Here is a 19,379-nt window from a genome sequence, read left to right as displayed (position 1 = left end):
GTAGGATTTAATGTATTGTGTATCCTCTGTTGTAACAAGACCAGAGAGGAACACGGTACCAGTTCATATTTTCTCTCAGACTTTCAAATGAATGTAGTGCACATGAGAAATAAAAAATAATGGTATTGGAGAAAACTAAAAATGGTTATTAACCAGTGCTGCCTCCCAAGCATATAATATTCCCAGTGTCAGGGTTTGTGCTTATTCAAATTGCATAGCTTTTTGTATGAAAATGGGAAACACTGACATTGTCATTGATATTATGTCTGACTATGGTTTTGTTTAACCTAAAGATGTTTATTTTATATTTAAAAAGTTGTTTTTCTTCTCTAGAGCTTTATTTCTGGACTGAAGCGTGAATATATTTTTGTATTATAAAACAGGTAATATAAAGTACAATTGTACACTATATTTAACATTTTATAGGTCAAGATTTTTTGTGGCTACACAAAGTGATCATATACTACATAAATTATATAAAATAGTACAGATGTTCAGTTCTTGTGAATTCGAAATGAGAACTCGGAGCTTTAAATCTCCTGAATTACAAGCAGTAAGAGTTTGCTTTAATAAAAATGGCTTGGAGTGTGTCAATAAAAATCTCCTGGATCTTTTCACGTTTTCATGTCATGAAAATGATTATAATAGTTAACACTGTGTCTGTTGAGAGTCTGTCACATCATTGGCGAGTCTGTCTTTGTCTCCTCCTCTGTCATTGCTCCCTCTTCTTCCATAGCAGGAGGGGGAGGAGGAGGAGGTAGAGATGAGTGGTCAGAGGTCAAACTGAGGAGATCTGGGGGGATTGGAAGAACCAGGGCAGGATGAAGGTGACGGAAGGAGGCCCTGAACCCTTCCCAGGTCGTTGTCTCTCCCTCAGCTGCTTTTACCTGGAGGAGAGAGGGGCTGTCGTATTAATTGTGTTTACACAGACATTAACTCACAGCAAGAGGCTAAACTGCAATCATACTTCGGGTTTGAAAAACAGCTTGACGGTTGCTCAGACTTAGATTGGCCCCTGTCTTTCTTTTTTTATGGTAGCACCAGAAGTCATCAAAGTTAGAGATGTTAAGCTTTAATCGTTGTATTTCAAGTTTAGTATCGATCTTATGTGTAGTTCAAGTTATCTTCAAACCTTTTCTCCTGAAAGGTTATGCAAATAATGCTGATAATAATTCCTGCGTTTGTTTAATCTTTGGTTATCTTTGGACAAAAAATATAGATGGAAAAACTGATGAACCATAAACATTTGACATTCAAAAAGGAGCATTAAGTTATAAAAAAAAATCATAGATTAAAATCATAAAAAGCTATCATGGTAACTTACTCTGCTCTGCTGTTGTCTCTTGAGCTCAGCCTCAGCAGCTAGGCTCTGCTGTAACTCCACAGGAAAACTGAGCTCGTCTCTGACAGAAAATCAAACACAAGCACAACCCAGCCTGGTCAGCAGGAACTACAAATCTCAACATTCCTGTTTGCCTGGAAAAATCATTGCATGCACAGGAAAAATCCTTTCCAAACAGAAAGTGATGCATTTTTCAGAAGCAGTGCTGTCCATTTGGGGTTCACAAATCAGATATTTTTTTTGTTTAATAGATTTCTTCGAAAATTATCCTCTCTGTTGCATAATGCAGTTAATACCAGGTTGTGTTGTCACAACCTCAGGGGTATCCCTGCAACTCCTTTGCATTAGTGTTTAATACAGACTCACCCAGTGAATAATAATATTCACTAACTGGTTTACATGCAGATAAGAATGTTTAACACAATAGAGGGTGTTTTAAAGCACTTGACCACCAAGTAACTTGTCTTTATCAGTCTTACATGTCTGCTCTCTCCACCCGGACGCCCCAGCGACAAGCGACGGAGTCAACAGCTGCTTGTATCTGCTGGCCGACGTTTCTCCTGTGCAGCAGCATGTGGCTGAATGTGTGTTGTGCGACAACGTCTCTGACCGCTGCCTGAACCACGGTCTGCAACACTGTGGTCAGACTGGACAGAGCTGTGCTGCACAGAGCCACGTTCTCTATCTGGTAATAACACACAGCGCCCAACTCTGGCCTCATCAAGTCCTTTGTCACCACCTGCAAAAGTTCATTTACAGTAAACATTCAAGTAATTATGAATCATTTTCACGTATGGAGCCGATTGTGAATATGTCTTTTTCATGTTCTGTACCGTGTGAGGAGCAACCTTCAACATTTTCAGTCGGATGTCAACCTTGTGACAAACATCAAGGAAAGGGAGGTAGAAGAGAAGGCCTGGACAGATCAGGAAGGATAGAGTTATAACATACAAATTATTGTGATTTGCCTTATCTTTAATTATTTTCCCATGACTTTTGTATGGAATATAAAATGAATCAGAGGCAGAATATTTCATTTATTTTACTATAACATAATTTGAAGTTTAGTTGACAGGTTGCAGGTTGTCCAAACTTTTCATGGCTTTGTATTTGCAGGATCATTTAACAACCAAAGCCTTAACTCAGAATGCCAATTCAGCTGATTTGGCACATTTGTAATGTAAACAAAATAAAATTTTCTTTCAAAAAGTACAGCTTTAAATCACAGTTGAGGGCAAAAGATTATAGTACAGTACTCCGCTGACCTGGACCTCTGGCTCTTCCACGCAGCAGGTGACCCAGTCTGAAGACCACAGCTCTCTCATGTTCCCTCACTATCTGTCAGTCATAAATAACAGACATTTAGTCAGTCCACATGAATTGAAAATCGCCACGTTGTACGATACAATAAAATACAGTACAGTCAGAAAGCAGTACATCAGTCAAACAATGGCTATGAAATGAAAGTGCTGATTTTCATGTTAGGCTGCATTAATTTCTCTAATATTTTACTTCTTGCTGAGGTGGAACAAGTGGGAATAATATTTTAATCATTAATTGGCTATGAACATCTTGAACGACACTTGAATGATACGATTGGTTACCAAAAGCTTCCATGCCAGATTAAACTCACACTTAAAATAGTTACTATTTAGCAGCTTGAAGATAAATCACTATCAAATTATGTGAGGTTGTTGCAGCTGAGCATAAACCTCCTCCCTTGATAGCCTTCTCCCGTCACAAACTGCATGTGTCTAGTTGTTTTCAACCGTATCTTTTATGTAATTCCTGTAGATCAGTAGATCAGTGTTTGATCTCGTTTGGTCTGTGGTGTAGTTCGTACTTTGAAACAAAACCAGATGGACAGAGGGAGGAAGAGGAGAATCAGAGTCAGCACGAAGGCCATCAGCAGACACTCAAACACTCCCAGGTTCTTGTGCTTCATACCTGCAGAGAATCATCGTGCTTAGTATGAAGAACGCAATAAAACTTTTACATAAGCGCAGAAACACAACTCTTCCATAACATGAGCAAAAATAAAGAGATTTTTCTTGCTTTAACTCACTCTCTTCCTGCTCCGCTGCTTCCAGGAGCCCCAGGTTTTCCTCCTTGGCATCGTCATCTCTCACTCTGTCTATGTCCACCACCGTAGGCCTCAGCTTCTCTTCTGTGTCCTGACCCACCTTAATCTCATTTGTCCGGTTGGGCTTCTCCCTCTGTGGTCTCTCTTTCCTTGCAGGGTGCCGGTCTGCCTTCGGTGCCCTTTGTCGGTGACCTCTGGCAGCCAGCGTGGCTCCTCTCTCGCTCTCCTTCCTGGGCTTCATTCTGGGTCTCGGTAGATCACTGGGGTGGACATTGGCAGACTTTTCCATACTGGCTGGAAGCTCTGGAGTAAAGCGCACACTAGTGATGGCTGTTGGGATTTTCCTGTGTAATTTTCTTTTCTGAAAAAAGCAGAGAGAAAGGGGAAACGGTGCAGCTCCCTCCGCTCTGTGTTGCTGGAGGCAGTGGTGTTACCATCTGTCATGATGAGGCAGACTCCATGGTAGTGAATCAGAATGACTGTTTGAATGTGGGAGTGTAGAACGACAGTGGGAGTGTCATCCTCTACCCTTTCTGGTTCTCAAATAATTTTAGGTCAGTGACCATGGCATTCACTACCTTTGAAAATCAAAACACAGAGGGATTGCTAGATTTTTTTTTCAGCAATAGGCCTACTTTGTTTTATTTTAATGCCATTGCAATGCCGTCTCTCTTCACTCAATAGGTGTTAAAGCTTGGAAGCCTTTAAATAGGCTATTACAGAAAAAAACATCAAAAAGAGAAGGCTAGAAGAGCTGTAAAAAAACAAACCAAAAAAACATGTCTAATAGAGTTCAAATCGTGAAATTAAAAGCTGTTCTAACCCTTTTGGTGGACATGTGCGTCAGAGTCATGGGAGCTAGGGAGTCACAGTTTCTTCCTTGGGAATGTGCAGACTCAGGCTTCTCCTTTCCCAACACCTATCTAATCTTTTCTGTTTTTACAGGAAAAGACACACACTGTCCTCCCAAAGAGACCCTAATTAAACAGTCAATTAATTGTGTGGAGCTGCATGTACAATTTGTGAAAAATACCTGAAAGTGAAACTCTTTTATGGCTGCCGAACTCAGCCACATACTTTTTGTACTGACACCTTGACTCTGGTTCATTATGGTACATTTTAAAAAAGAAAAACTCAATGAAATGTAGGCTATTTGTATTAGGTCAGTTCCTTTTGGAGGTTGTTTGTATGCACATCATCATCATCATCACATCATTCAAGCTTTTTGATGTGTCTCTGTTATGAAACTGTAGCCTAACACTAGGCCTAGCTACAATATTTCCACATTGACCACTAATTCAGCTGTCAAAGAACTCAGGTATTTCCATTAAATGTGTGAATTAAATCAAATAGGCCTATGCCTAATTTGGAAACAACATCAAAAAATGCCTTGTAAGTAGGCCTACGTAGTTTTTCAACATTTACTGTAGCACACTGTATACTTACTGATCACATCACACATTGACCACTGGGTATGTTGAACCTGCTGCTACAGGAAAACCCCCGCACGCGAACCGGAAATGCTTCAGTCTGTGACCATAGCAGATCGAGCGCGAGCCAACATGGCGCAGTGAGCCAGTGTGAAGACGCAGATAATCTTATTCAATAATTTGTACAACCAAGACTCTTCTATGTTATTCTAATGTGCTAATACCTTGGTAACGAACTTCTGTGCTTGTTGGACTGTGCCCGGAGGGAGAGTAGTGGGAAAAAGTCACAGTTTGAATCAACAGCTTGAATTTAGATGAAAAGTAGGTCAAATCTGAGAGGCTTCTATTTTTCCGAATTTAGACACAGGCCATGAATGGCATCATCTCAGATTTATTTATTTTATTTATAGCCTAGCCTACACGATAAATATCAGTCCAGTTTTCTCAGTTTGCAAACATAATTTTTTTTTTTAAAAATTGTTTAGTTTTTGTTTGCTTTTTTCTGTGTTATTTTTATTTATTTTTTTTCATTCATTGAAAAAACTTAATATAAACAGTTTAATTTCCCCCCCAAGAAATCCTTTTTTTTTTTCCATCCATACAGGTTGAAATTAATGCACATGTTTGTCTCTTTTATTTTGAAATGAGTTCTTACCGTAATGCCACGTGTTATGTGCATTTATTAATTAGGCGTTTTTCAATTACCGCACTCCATTGCGACCTGGAATTTTCGGACGCGCTTTTTCGGTTGAGGCAAACAAACGGAAACTTACGTCAGTATCGGTGCATGTGGTGAGTACTTGTATAGTGTTATTTTTGCTCTATTTTAACATTTTACTTGCGGTATTACTTCAAAAATGTTTGATTTAACCTTGTGTGAAGTAGCATGCTGCAGTGCAACGACAAGCTAGCAGTTAAAGATGGCTGAAAGGCAACGATCACCTGCAGACACGTTTGTAAAATAACAAACCGGATGCAAACGCGTTTTGGTGAATTTGAACTCCTGATTTTGAAAAGTCTCGATAAGTGCATTTGTAAGGGCAATATTGAGTCAAAGCAATCCAGTGTTGGAGATTCCCTTGCAGCGTTTTGGTGGGATTTTCTGTCTTTCTCCTCTTCATCATACGGCACTGTGACTGTGCACCACCTGGCAGGGTGGGTGCAGCATGTACACAACTTAACATTTTGTCCCCGTTGTTCCTCCAGATATCAACAGGCAGGCAAAATGGACCAGGAAGAGGTCATGTCAAAGCTGAAGATAGATGTTCGCTCCTTGCTCATGTCAGCCAAATTGGGCCTGGACCCGGATCAGCTGAAGCGAGACTATGCCACAATGTTAGGGTATCCACTGCCCCTGAAACTCTTGGGTTTCAGAAACGTCATGGATATGGTGAGGGAGATGCCAGACGTGGTGTCTATAAACACAAGACCGGATGGCACCCTTTACTTAAAAGGTACTGTCATTTTTATCCATTTGTGCACGTGCATTGGTGTGAATTCAACTAAAATCTGCCACTGTTTTGATGGACAGAGCCTTTCAAACAAGGTCGAACATTTGTTTTTCTACTGTTGCAGCTGTTAGTGATGACTCCACCCGGCACATTGAGGAGATGGTAGCCAGGCAGCGCGTTTCTAAGGTTGCCAAGAAAGTCAAAAGATATGGGGTCAGCCGCTATCAACAGTCTCCCACTATCGTTCATCGTAGGAGTTGGGCTCCTCCGTTTCTCCCGGCCCAGCTCAGGGCTCAGCTCCGTCTCCTGCTCTCTCAGGTATGACTACTTCACAACTTATTGTTTCTCACTAAATCAATCAATCAACTAACTTTATTTATATAGCACATTTAAAAAAACACAGGGGAAGCCAAAGTGCTTTGCATTGAGACATAAAATAGATTAAGGTCAAAGACACAAACACAAAAAAAACGCTCTGTGTGTTCTCTCCATAGTAAATTTTTCCGTTTGCATCTATTTATGTGGCTGCACTCCCAGGGTCCTCTCAGGTTATCCGACCTGGAGGCCAGCTTCCTGCGCTCCTTCGGCTGCCCCCTGCGTGTCAACAGCTATGGCTTTTACTCCATCGGAGAGATGCTGGAGGCAGCGCGTGACATTGTCACCATCCGGCAAGAGAGGCAGGGCTCAGTCCTGTCATTGAAGAGGACTGGGCCTATAAAGCCACCATCATCTAAAACTCCCAGTCCAGTATTCAAAGGGCCCAGTACCAGTGCTCAGACAGCAACAATACCCCAAGGTGTGTTACGTAGGTTAGAAGAACAATACTCTTGGGGCACCTCTGCTTTTATACTTTTAAAACACCGTACCCAATGTCTTTTGGTTGAATTTTAATTTCTCTTTTGAGCAATCAAGGTGCAAGGTGCAAGGTGCAAATGCTAGTGGGTTTATGGGTACAGTACAGTAATGGCACACACTCCAAACTGTGTGTGACCTGTATGATTTTTTTTTTTTTTAATGCAAGTTTTGCTTTCTCTCCAGCTAAAGTTCAGCCTTCTACTGGGACTACCCTGGGCACTGTCCTGAAAGAGTCGACAGCCGTCAGTAACAAGCCCAACATGGCTCAAAAGAACCAGGAAGCTGAACAGAAGCTCTGCCAGGGAGATCAACTCTTTCAGAAACATGTCCTTAAGGTTTGTGCTTACTTAAAACAAAGAAATATATTCGCTGCACATAAAATATGTATGGGTTGCTTAAAACAAGACACAAGGAAATATAACAATGTTCAGTATTCTATTCCTCCCAGGTCTTGTTGCATAAACTGGATGCAGGGGTTGAATCAGATGGCAACTAGAAAACTATTATGTTTTTTTATGTTATATTTAAGCATTCATAATATTATTTATTGGGACTCTTGGCATACAAGAATGGAAATACAACAAAAAATGTTGTGTCACCAATAATTTACTGTCCACAAGTTTAAATTCAGTTATCTCTCTTCTTAAATTCCCCATCAGCTGGAGGAGAGGCTACAGCAGCAGATCCTGGAGAACGGAGTAGCTGGGACCATTAGTCTGGAGCTGAAGGACAAGCTGCGAAAGGTCAGACTCCCCGCTAGTCCATAAGCAGGTATCTTAATGTCACTAGTGACTGATTACAGGTAATATGCTTTGCTTTCATATCAAGAATTACCTGAAAGCCTATTAAGAGAAGGTCATATAGCGTATGATTGGGGTCATTGAAATTAACTGGTGAACTGTGTTGTAGTAACTAACTGTGAGATAGACTTAATCTTTCAAACTAAGAATCGACCAAGTGGTTTCAGATGACATAATAATAAAATGGTGTATATGCTCATGACTCTGCAGGTTGTATCTCAGAGTGGTGGTGGATTATCGGTGCACGATTTACCTGCTGAGTATAAGGTAAGAAAGACACACAGTCATGCAGGATTCATCTTATTTTTTATTTTCATCGTTTTACAGGGACAGTGCACAGCTGCATGTAATTTCACCAGAGCTAGCCAATAGCAAATTTGCATCTTTCTAGACCCAGAAAAATAAAAGGCATTGGCATCTTGCTTTTTGGACACCTTACTGTTTGTGATGTCGTTGGGAAGCTGAGCTGTGTGTCTCTGGTTCTTTAGAGGCTTTTTGGTGAGGAGCTGCCACTGCAACAGAGCGGCTTCGTCTCCGTCACTGAGCTTGTTGGTGCTATGAGTGACACTTTCCACCTGAAACCTGGAAGTGATAACGACACTCACCTCTGGATAGTCATGGACGTACAGGACGGTGACGCTGCACGGTCAGGTGTGTATGCGCATTTATTCAAGTACCATCAGTAAAGGGCGGTCTGGTTTGTGCCGTCTGACCACATTGGAAATCAAAATACCTGATCTCATGAACCACACTGTATGATGCAGTGAGTGAGAGAGTGGAGACGTGATATGTATGCAGTCCATCTCCAGTCTCTCTAGGAGAAACATGACAGAAGAGAGTTAGAGACAGAAGTAAAAGCCTTGTCTCCTTTTTCAACCCTGCACAGCCGACTAGTCACAGCTTGAAGTGGGTGTCAGTGCTTCATTTCATGTTGGAAAAGTGTGGTAAAGAGGTTTTCCAAGCTGTCCAACAAGCACCTCAGTTTTATACACAATGTACACATTACCTTTCTTGTGAATCATCACACTTTGACAAACATTTGGAATAAAGTGGGGATGGAAATATCACGGACATGGACAGTTGATTTGTTTGTTCCACACAGTGTTATCACAGATTGATGTTGTAATGTTACTTTATATATTTTTTCATTCTCTATTCATCAACTCCTAGCTTCTTATGATAGTCGTGACATGTCACACAATGGAAAGTTCTTGTGAAACAGTTGTGTTTAAATGTGGAATTTATTTTTTATTCATTTTGTAGACTCCAGGGAATCTGGGATGTTTGGTAGTGGTGCGAGGTTGCCATTTAAGAGCTACTATTTCAACACTCGACAGTCTGCTTGGGAAGACAAACTGGACGAAGAGGAAGACGATGATAGTACAGCGGATGAGAATGAGGAGAATAAGGAGAATATGGAGGTGGACACCTCGGACATTTCCGAGAACCAAGAAATGGTAAGGCCACATATTTTTCATCACTTTACGTTGCCAGGACTGTCTTTTAGATAAAGATGAAAAGTAAAAGGAAAAAAGAAAAAAGTCAGGTTATTAGACTATAAGATGTGAAGCTAATGCAAACATTTTTTTAGGAAGAGGCCGGATTTATTGTTTGTTAGCACTGAAAGCTGTGTCCTGAAATCCATTTTTACTTAGGTGTTTTCTCTAAATGACTGTAGGTGGTGAAGGAGATGTACACGGCCATTCAGGTGCACAGCAGGCCTGCTGTGCCCCCGGATGCCGTGCGGAGTCAACGTCTCAGAAAGCCAACACGCCGCAGGGCTCGAGAGCTGCTGCAGGTTCTGGTGGAAACGGTGGAAACGCCAGGACATTTCTACATCCGAGTCAGCCATGGCGAGGAGGCACAAGATATGGACAACATGATGTTTGAATTGAGGTGGTGGAAGTCTTAATGTCAGCTTAGTTCAAGAATAATAACATAATATACGCTTAATCTGTGGTTGGCCTGCCGTCTGTTGGGCCAGCAACTTTATAAGGATGCCCTTCAGAACTGAACAGTCTGAACAGTGAAATAATGCATAAAACCATGTAGACTTAATCAATCAGCTTGAGGAATAAGTGATAGACCATGTATTTATTGTGTAACAATGAAATGTTTTTTTAACTGATTGTTGAAGTTCTGTATGAGATTTTTTTTAAACACAATAAGTAGAAAAGAAGTGAATGAAATCCCTAATGTCCACCGACCTGTTATTTAATCTTCAATACAACCAGAAGCAAAATAACATATACTTAAGACATAGCAACATTTTCTGGATAGTCTGAAAGATATACAGTATTTACACCGACTTGACAGAATCTGGGAAATTGAAGCACGGACTGCTCAAAACTCATAAAGGATGGCTGGCAGACATGTTATTTTGTGATTCCTGAGGCTTCTGTACATTGGGTCTCACCTAATTTTTGACTTTTCCTCTTCTGTTATAGGCGATGTTACAAATCTCCCTGGGTGTCAGAGCGTTACCACCTCCCTAAACAGTACATCCGGCCGGGTCAGCTCTGCTGCGTGTCGCCCAGAGGAATGTGGTTCTACCGGGTGGTGATCCATCAGATCATCAGCCCCGATGAAGTTGTGGTGTACTACGTCGACTACGGCGATACATCCACTGTGCCGAGCGCCGACCTCAAGTTCCTTAAGTAGGGCCATCACAAACACTGAAGCACTTTATCCACACAGGTTGTTCCAGTACCAGCTGGTCACTGTGTGTGTTTCTTTTTCTGAGCCGTCTACATCTCTCTGTTTCCCAGGTCGTGTTTTCTGGCTCTTCCAGCACAGGCTGTTCCAGCCTCACTCTCTGGGATTAAACCCAACAATGTGAGTCTGAAAGATGATCCAGTCACTGACACTTGTGAGCCTTCATGCACCTTCTGCCTTATTAAATTCAAGATATCAGATGTATCCACCTTGGACACTGTTTGGTACTTCACACAGTATTGAACTTTGTGTTATTTAATGCCTGAGCTCATCCTGTAGATTTCCCCAGTATATGTCATCTCTTAACCGACTTATTTTAGAAACTGCTTCTAGTAGACTTTTGACGAGGGCGATCATAATGATTAAAAAATGAGAAACTTGCAGATGGACCCTGCCTATGATCATGATCATTTAATTGTCCCAGAAGAAATGTATTTACTGTAAAGTTGTATCTTTATATTGTTTTCTGGCTTGTTCTAGCTGCACACAGTTTACCCTTACATATGTGAATGAAATAAAGCTGTCAAGACGTTGCTCGGTGCTGACACCATTCATCTTGCAGGGCTACTGGACTCCCATCGCCACAGCTCATTTCCAGAAGTTGTGCTCTGATCGCCCCTTGGTGGGAGCTCTGGATTGTTACACTGGAGACGTGCTGCAGCTCTACCTGTGTGACACATACACCAGTGAAGACATCTACGTCCACAGTCACCTGCTGAGCCAGGGACACGGGACACCCTGCAGCCCCGGAGCTTGTACAGCTGTGAGCCAAAACACGCACACAAAACCTTTTTTGTATTCTAACCATAAATAAACTTTTAAGAGGTTGCACATGATTAAATATGTTAAATATCTACTGTACCACCAGCACTGTTTTAAACATTAGTCACTCAGTGCTGAATCACTATGAGTTATAAACCATATAATGAAGAGCAGTAATGATCAGTTAGGTCTAGCATTGATATTTTTGATTTAGGTCATGAGTTAATTCGCCGGTCTCATTGTCTCCTCAGCTGTGTGTGCTGGACAATCCAGTGACTCTCTACCTGGGAGAGGGAAAAGTTGACCTTCCCGAGTTGGAAGACATCTCCATCGGTCAGCCAGAAACCCTTCCTGAACAGAAGGTAATCCTGACACACACACACCCTTCAGGCCAGTTCTGCTTTGATGTAAATGTCGTCTGTCCACGTCTTCAAGGGTCCACACAAGATATTGGTGTCAGCAGTGGGTTACTTGGATGTTTGTGGCGGTTTTTGCAGCTTTATGTCTCAGTTGTGTCTTATCTGTCTGTGCACTCCCCTTGTCCCCCTCTCTCAGTCGCTCTCTCGCTCCATTTTTCTTGACCAGTCTTTTAATGTTGCTGTAACCAGGCTTTTGTTCTCCTCTGCTCATAGCTCTTATCTTTCCAGCCATACTGTCAGTGCTGCAGGCCCGCTGCAGAGACAAGCGTCCTCAACACACACATTGGCATGCACACACAGTGCACACATTCAGATCAAACACACACATCATTTAGCAGGAGGAAGAGTGGGGCAGTTCAATGCTGTTTAATGTATAGTCACACTGTTGGAAGGAAGGTTGTTGTTGGCCATTAAATAACATGGCAGACACTCAGTGGGCTGTTTGATTGATGGTTACTGGCTTATGAGAACGGAGCAAGGCAACAGTAAAACCCTGTGAATCTGTATCTGTATCAGACACAGTGTTTATAGATAGTGCAGTCCTCACTGTGTTGCCACTTCTGAAGTTAGACATCAGGGAGCTTTACACAGACCAGGTGAGGTTTGCTCCTCTCTGTAATGCCTCTGTGATGAGAGGATTTGATCCTGGAGATCCAGAGTGGAGCTAACTTGAAAGCTACCTGGTAAATGTGGAACTTGAATTAAACTTGAGCCGATGGTTTTTTCCAGACTTTAACACCGTTTCAACAGCTTATGCTGACTGTGCTCTTCAACATGATTCTCACAAACTCCCTGCTTTGAAAGAAACGGGTCAGAGGCTTTTCCTATTTGTAACTCAACATTTGGTACATTGTGCTCTGAATGATTACTTTAATGTGTGCTTGTAATAGGTAAACCTGAGCTATTTTTCACTGTCGTCTAATGAGTCTGTCAACTCTTCACTCTGTCTCTTTTGTTGTTTATCTATACAATCTATAAATTAAATTAAGCAGCTTAATTGAAAAAGACTCACAGTTCATAAGCGTGGCTCTTTTCCCTGAAGTGTGAGTTTCATCTGACGGTAATAGAGGCAGTCGTTAATTTGGTGGAGGCAGCCCGACTCCAATATAAACAGCTGCAGGAAATGATGCAGCTATATATTAGTTTCAGTTAATTTTGTCATGAAACTGTTGTGATGAGGAAATGAATGTCTCCTGTTTGGACAAAAATGACAGGACTCCGGGGCGGTGCGTGGTGCAGTGGTTAAAGCGGCCGCCCCATGTAGAGGTTACAGTCCTCAACGCAGGCGTCCCCGGTTCGAATCCCGCATCGGGCAGACCCTTCCTGCATGTCATTCCCCCTCTCTCTGCCTCCCCCTTTCCTGTCTATCTCACTATGTACTATCAAATAAAGGCAAAAAAGCCAAAAAATATACTTAAAAATAAAAAAATGACAGGACTCTGAAGCCAAGTTACGATGTACAGTAGATGTTTATTATTGTCATATTGATAACTTATGTGCTTACAGGATTTGCTGTAAGTAGATTTATGGACCAATAGATGAAATTTAATTTGAATCCAAATAAAGATCATGTACAGTTTGTTCATTTGTTTGTGACGTCTGAAGCACATGGGCTGTTTGTTGGTATTTTTAGGAAGAGGAGGAAGGACCACCCGCTCTGGAGTTCATTGACGGTATCCAGGTACGACCACATGGCACCGATTCCTCCCACAGCCACATCACCACTGATTTGATTGTGTCTGTGTGTGTGTGTGTGTGATAAATGTAAGTTTGACATGCTGCTTATAGTTTTTTTTTTGTTCACTCAACACCTGTGTCATAGCAATGGATGAACTAAGTATTTTGGAAAAGCCAAAACTTGATGTGATAAATTGAAACAGTGAGCAGACATTTAGCTATTCAGTTTGATACCAAAAAAAAGGCCATTCTGACCATTTTAGTGCCTGGAGATTTTCCTTAAGAGGATTTAGGCTGAATTGTGTATGTTTAACCAACTTCTGAATTATAGCTCTGGGTATGCTAGACAGAACTGTTGAAGTCTTGTTATTATGCTTTGTTCAGGTTACGCATAACAACCCGTTCAGAGCCCTGCTGGATGCTAATGAAAGCCTCAGCTGTAGTGAACTGGGCCAGGCCTTGACCAATCAATATCCTCCTTCGAGTCCCACTTCCAGCCGTCTTCCCGCTCCCGCTGACCTGATCCAGACCAAGACGACCCCTGTTTCCTGTAAAACTGATACTGAAGTGAGAATTCATAATCACTTGAGATTTAGTGTTAAAAGCACACTAATAAAGTGATGGTCTTTTTTTTTTGTCCATTAAAGAAAAGTCTCCTCTGCTTTCAGCCACTGCGCAAGACTCTCCAAACGGGTCTGTCCAGCATTTTCTCCAGCTCCTTCTTCCCAACACGAGACGAGGAGCAGCACCAGGCAAAGGTCGCTACCCCCTTGTTGGTCAGGCCACCCCCAATCCTGAAGACCCTGATGCAGCACACCCCGGACCTGGCCCAAATCCAGAGCTTCACTTGGGGTAGGCACACACACACACACACATACATACATGAGAGGATTAAAATGCACCATTTGCACGAGTTGTGAAAAGTATAAAAATTGTGATTTTCTTCAAATCCACCCATTTATTCTTTTGTAAGATTAGAAATCATTTCCTTCAAATTGTAAAATAATAACATTGTGGAACCAAAGTCCTAATGAACACACGCAGGCTGCTCCTCTCTCTGGCACACGCAGCCATTTTCTAATAGAATTATACAATGACCTTCATTAACCTGCACATGTGCACACATTCACTCCGTCTCGCTCGCTCTCTCTCCACCATACACAGAAAAAAAAACCTTCAATGAAATTAGAGTGTATCCATGGATGCAGAGAGGGCGTATTGATTTCCATCCTGCTGCTTGCAGTGGTGGATGTACCTGTACTGAGAACCTGACACAGATTCAATTAGACCTGTTACCAGAGCTATTTGACCCAACAAGCTGCTTTCATTGCATTTGTCCTGACATCGATACATTGCTGCTCCACCACTCGTCCACTTCCACCAGTGGTAATGAAAAAAGCAAAACAAGAGTGGGCCAAGGTAGATATATCTACAAATTGCTTTTTGCAAACTGTAGCATTACTGACACTGGGATTAGAGCATGACTGATCATGTTTATGTGTATGTTCTGAAAATGTATGTGATGACATGCACTCAACATGCAGCTTGCCTGCAGTTAATGTTAATGAATATTCATTTAACAGGTTAATGGCTGTAGTTAATGGCAATCCTTCCTCTTCTGGGTTTTGTCTGTCAAGTATAACCTCAGAAATCGTATGGTGGGTTCCCCCGTAAAACCTGACACTGCAGGAACTGGCCCCAGAAAAATAATTTTACACCCAAATGCAAACTCTGCACTTGTCCCTCGCTGTGATTGGCTTATATCTCTCTTGATGTGCCTACAGCTAAGTTTGACTGCTCAGCACATTTTAATACCTGCGAAAGGCTCAGTCCTCAGTTTGTTGTTGACCTGCTGCTCAGAGACAACATTGTGTGGAGTCTCTGCAGCGAATGGAGCAGAACTGAAAAAGACCGTTGAATGGGTTACCTTTGTGTTGGGTTTTTTTTTTATTTTGGAAAAAAAAACTGTGCTGTGAATTTTGATTCTGCTGACCCCTAGTGGTTGAAGTTTTAAAAAGGTGCACTGGTGCTGCGTCAGATCTACTGTAGGTTCAGATCCAACTCACAATGGAGGCATCTCACTTTTAGCCGGGGGCAACTGTGGCACAGAAATGAAAGTGATTAATCTCAACCAAGCTGTCAGTCACAATATGACAATATGCAACCGAGAGGCACTATGGGCCCAGAACAAATTACCCCTCCGGGACAAATAAAGCTACCTTACCTTAATGAAAAGTCATAATAGTCATTTTTCATTGACAGTAACTCTGTGTTTGGTTCCATTGTCCAGGTGTTCCTGTTTCTCCACTCAGCCTGCTGAACATTGGCACGCTGCTTCCTCATTCCTGAAATGACCTGAGCAAATTTGATATTATTTTCTTCTCAAGATGTCTGAGATGTGTTGAATGGTTTAATTTTCTTATACATGTCATGTTGTTGTTGTGGACATGGTTAAATCATTTCAAGAGGCTGTATGAATGAGCATTAGAGAAATGATGTAATGTAAATTATAACAAATGGTATTTGAGAGATTTTATTTTCTAGAATATTTGATCATTTATTTTAGATTTTATTTCAATTCATGTCATGTGATTGTTAGTAGAGTTTTTTCTCCCCCACATTGTTTACTTCAGTGGAGAAAGCACAGTGCTTTATAGAAAGGCAAATCATTTTTACTTATTCTTATGCATACATTAGAATTAGCATATAGGCCAAAGCAGCACTGTAACTTAATACAGTGTTAGAGAGCAGCTAGTGTGGCTTTATACTTTATCTTGTTACCTTTTGACTTTTTTTTTTTTTTTACTCTTTTCAATAAAGAAAAAAAAAAACTCCAGTCAGTTTTGTGATTTCAGTGTTGTTGGCTCAGTAAAGCTACAGCTGTGGTGTGTTTCCTTCTTCCCCGGCTCTGTTTAGGACAGCGTCAATGTGACCTTCAGCTGGGCAATTAATCCATACTTGGCCTTGTCCAGCTGACTCGGCGAAACGCTTTTGATTTACACAAATCTGTTTTTCGGCGTTTGAAATGAGTGACTTTGCTTTTACAATGAGGCTGCATGTGAACAGCTGCAGAACCTCAGAACAGCAGCGCTGAGGGAATATGAATGACTAAAGAGACAAGACCAGCAGCAAGCAGGAACAATGAATTAAACAAAAGAGGAAACCATCTCTAAACGAAATCATGTTTCTTTGTGGCGCAGAGCTGACAGTTCAAATATAGATACAAGTCATCTTCACAACCACAAAACCTCCGGCTTTTCATTTTCCAATAAGTGTAAAAGAAAAACAAATGGTACATATCCTTCTGAAAACCATGGACAGACTAGAACTTGAAACTGTAGCTCAGTAAGAAAAATATATTTCGTCTTCAAAAGGTTAAAGCAGAGTGTGGAGTCCTGGACCATTAGTCTGTTCCCTGCTGGGCCCCCTGACCTTTACTGGCTCAGCCAATTAGCTTTTTAAAAAGCTCCTAATGAGAAGAGCTCCTCCTCCCACTATAACACAGTTACACATATTCCCTGCTTTCATAATTGAATCGAATTGAATTCAAACATGTAACCTACATTTAAATATGGATAAATACTAGTACTGTATACACACACTTGTAATTCAAAATGCTAACCTTCACATCAAGTATTGGCCTTCGCACTCTCAACTGAGCCTGATCCTCAAGCAAACATACAATGGCAGTGTTTAGCAAGCACACACACAACCCACTGTTGCTTCAGCAGCACCAGTGTACACCACAAAAAGCTTTTTACAAATGCATACACACACAAACACATGCATTTACACACACATTGCAAAGCATTGCTCGATGCAGGCTGAGGCTTGGTACGGCAGACACTGGGGAAACCTTATTAAGGAAGAGAGTAATGTGGTCGCAGCTGAATTAGCAGCCGACAGCAGCAGAGCATCTGTGTGCTGAATGAAGCATAAAGATCTGATGGCTCTGATTTACAGACGAGACTCTGAGCCAGACTGTCAAAAGACGACTGCTGTTGTTTCACCCACTATGTGACTGGTACTACTGATAATTTGGGTGTTTTGTTGATTCCAGAGTATAATTAATGTTTGTTTGTTTGTTTTTCATTTGTTTAAACAGTTTATCCTGCAACAATTTAAGAAACACATCTCTGAAATAACCAGAATCAATAATGGTTGCAGTTCACTTTAATCAAAAAGTAACAGCCTTACACAAACTTGTTTGAATTATACACTTTTAGTTTGGTTGAAATGAGCTCAACTTTGCTACATTTAACCACTGATGCTCTGCTTTTTATAATAAGCCTAAACCAAAAATACCAGTCTTTCTGTCCTTCTGACTGTAAGTGGCGTTACAGCAGTTGAGGCCTGGCTGACCTTGATGCTGTCAGCTAGCTACACTGAGCTGCCATAGGCTAATCCCAAAATCAATCAGACCTTAAACATGACCATGTAAAATGTTCCCTAAGCCCTTCTGAATATGTGCTAATAATCAATATTGTTATAGTTACAGTATCAATAGTAGACAGAATAATGATATTACCAGTGTCTTATGTCTGAGTTTTCCTTTTCCAGCTCTGGTGGCATCACAGATCATGTGATCCTGAGCGTAAGATGTTTTTGTTGTCACCATTCAATGTCATTTCATTACATCACCCCTTGGTTCATGTCATTCAGCACCTTTTGCTACATTTCGTATGTATGATTTGTTGTATTATGATGACTGCATGGTAACATGCATGGTAACAGATCACAGGGAAACAAAGGACAGAGACATAATCTATCGGTAGGTTATAGACCAACCATTTGTTTTCCAGTTTTGCATGCTATAATACAGGTTTTACGATTTTTCAGGCTGCTCATCGAATCTGCATCCTGACAAAATGCACAGCAATGATTAGCTACTTAATGTGCTCTTCCTCTTCCCCTCCAGCCATCCTTCCTCTTTGCTCTCCTTATTATCCTCCGTGTAGCTCAGCTCAATTTGCAGCAAGCTTTTTTATTTGGTGTACTCTTGGATTTTCATAGGTTACTTTTGTGTTTATCTGCCTGGTTTGACATAGTGAATGTTTTCTTGGTTTTTTTTTTTTTTTTGGATGTTGGTGAGTCCATGTGTGCTTTCTAATAAGTTGTGTTGGATTCTTGGAGGTTTGTGTGTGAACACCAGCCATGTACTGTATGTGTGAATTCATATGGCTGTGTGTAAATGAGGATGTATTAAGTCACACTCATCTGCTGAGAGATAATTTCTTAGGAGAGAGGCGCTTTTATTTTTATCCCTGTGTCAAAATTCTTATCTGCTGTATTAATTTTAGGACAACTTGAAGAAGAGTGGAGAGAAGCTCCACTCTTTGCCTCTGGTTGCAAGTATCAGAGAAACCAGTGCTCCTAATGAAGCTTTTCCACTCTGCACACATCTTCAATCATCTTTACGTGTAGCCTACTAGAGTTTGTCTTGTTGATATTTTGCTGGTATTGTCAGAACAAGATTAACTGTGTAGCCTGCAATGGCAGCAACAGTCTTAGAGGGCTGTTACTGCTAAACATCAGATTAACAACAACAGATAACCCAAATGACCAAATTATCTATCTATCTATCTATCTATCTATCTATCTATCTATCTATCTATCTATCTATCTATCTATCTATCTATCTATCTATCTATCTATCTATCTATCTATCTATCTATCTATCTATATCTATCTATCTATCTATCTATCTATCTATCTATCTATCTATCTATCTATCTATCTATCTATCTATCTATCTATCTATCTATCTATCTATCTATCTCTATCTATCTATCTATCTATCTATCTATCTATCTATCTATCTATCTATCATGGTGTTTAGTTTCTG

The 19,379-nt window shown here is 41.0% G+C and overlaps 2 protein-coding genes across 2 annotated transcripts; one reads left to right on the top strand and one right to left on the bottom strand.

Annotated features, from left to right (window-relative positions):
* Positions 1 to 127: 127 nt before the first annotated feature.
* Positions 128 to 3,884, bottom strand: nphs2 (NPHS2 stomatin family member, podocin). The gene is made up of 7 exons (XM_085774765.1): positions 3,408 to 3,884; positions 3,186 to 3,289; positions 2,608 to 2,680; positions 2,176 to 2,258; positions 1,822 to 2,081; positions 1,325 to 1,403; positions 128 to 887 (listed from the first exon to the last, which is right to left on the bottom strand). The coding sequence occupies exons 1-7, from the start codon at positions 3,712 to 3,714 to the stop codon at positions 675 to 677; spliced, it is 1,119 nt and encodes a 372-aa protein (XP_085630891.1). The 5' UTR covers positions 3,715 to 3,884; the 3' UTR covers positions 128 to 674.
* A 1,686-nt stretch (positions 3,885 to 5,570) lies between these two features.
* Positions 5,571 to 16,357, top strand: tdrd5 (tudor domain containing 5). Its single transcript, XM_085774763.1, has 18 exons — positions 5,571 to 5,647; positions 6,062 to 6,309; positions 6,431 to 6,624; positions 6,844 to 7,102; positions 7,345 to 7,496; positions 7,821 to 7,904; positions 8,172 to 8,228; positions 8,450 to 8,612; positions 9,225 to 9,418; positions 9,640 to 9,857; positions 10,409 to 10,618; positions 10,730 to 10,796; positions 11,239 to 11,439; positions 11,690 to 11,800; positions 13,491 to 13,538; positions 13,919 to 14,101; positions 14,203 to 14,386; positions 15,825 to 16,357. The coding sequence occupies exons 2-18, from the start codon at positions 6,081 to 6,083 to the stop codon at positions 15,881 to 15,883; spliced, it is 2,613 nt and encodes an 870-aa protein (XP_085630889.1). The 5' UTR covers positions 5,571 to 5,647; positions 6,062 to 6,080; the 3' UTR covers positions 15,884 to 16,357.
* Positions 16,358 to 19,379: the final 3,022 nt, after the last annotated feature.

This window comes from Trachurus japonicus, chromosome 4, assembly GCF_045865225.1.
Source record: "Trachurus japonicus isolate A0001 chromosome 4, Traja_1.0".
Classification (NCBI taxonomy): Eukaryota; Metazoa; Chordata; class Actinopteri; order Carangiformes; family Carangidae; genus Trachurus; species Trachurus japonicus.
The sequence above is the reverse complement of the archived record's forward strand: the minus strand, read 5'-3'. Positions and strand labels throughout refer to the sequence as shown.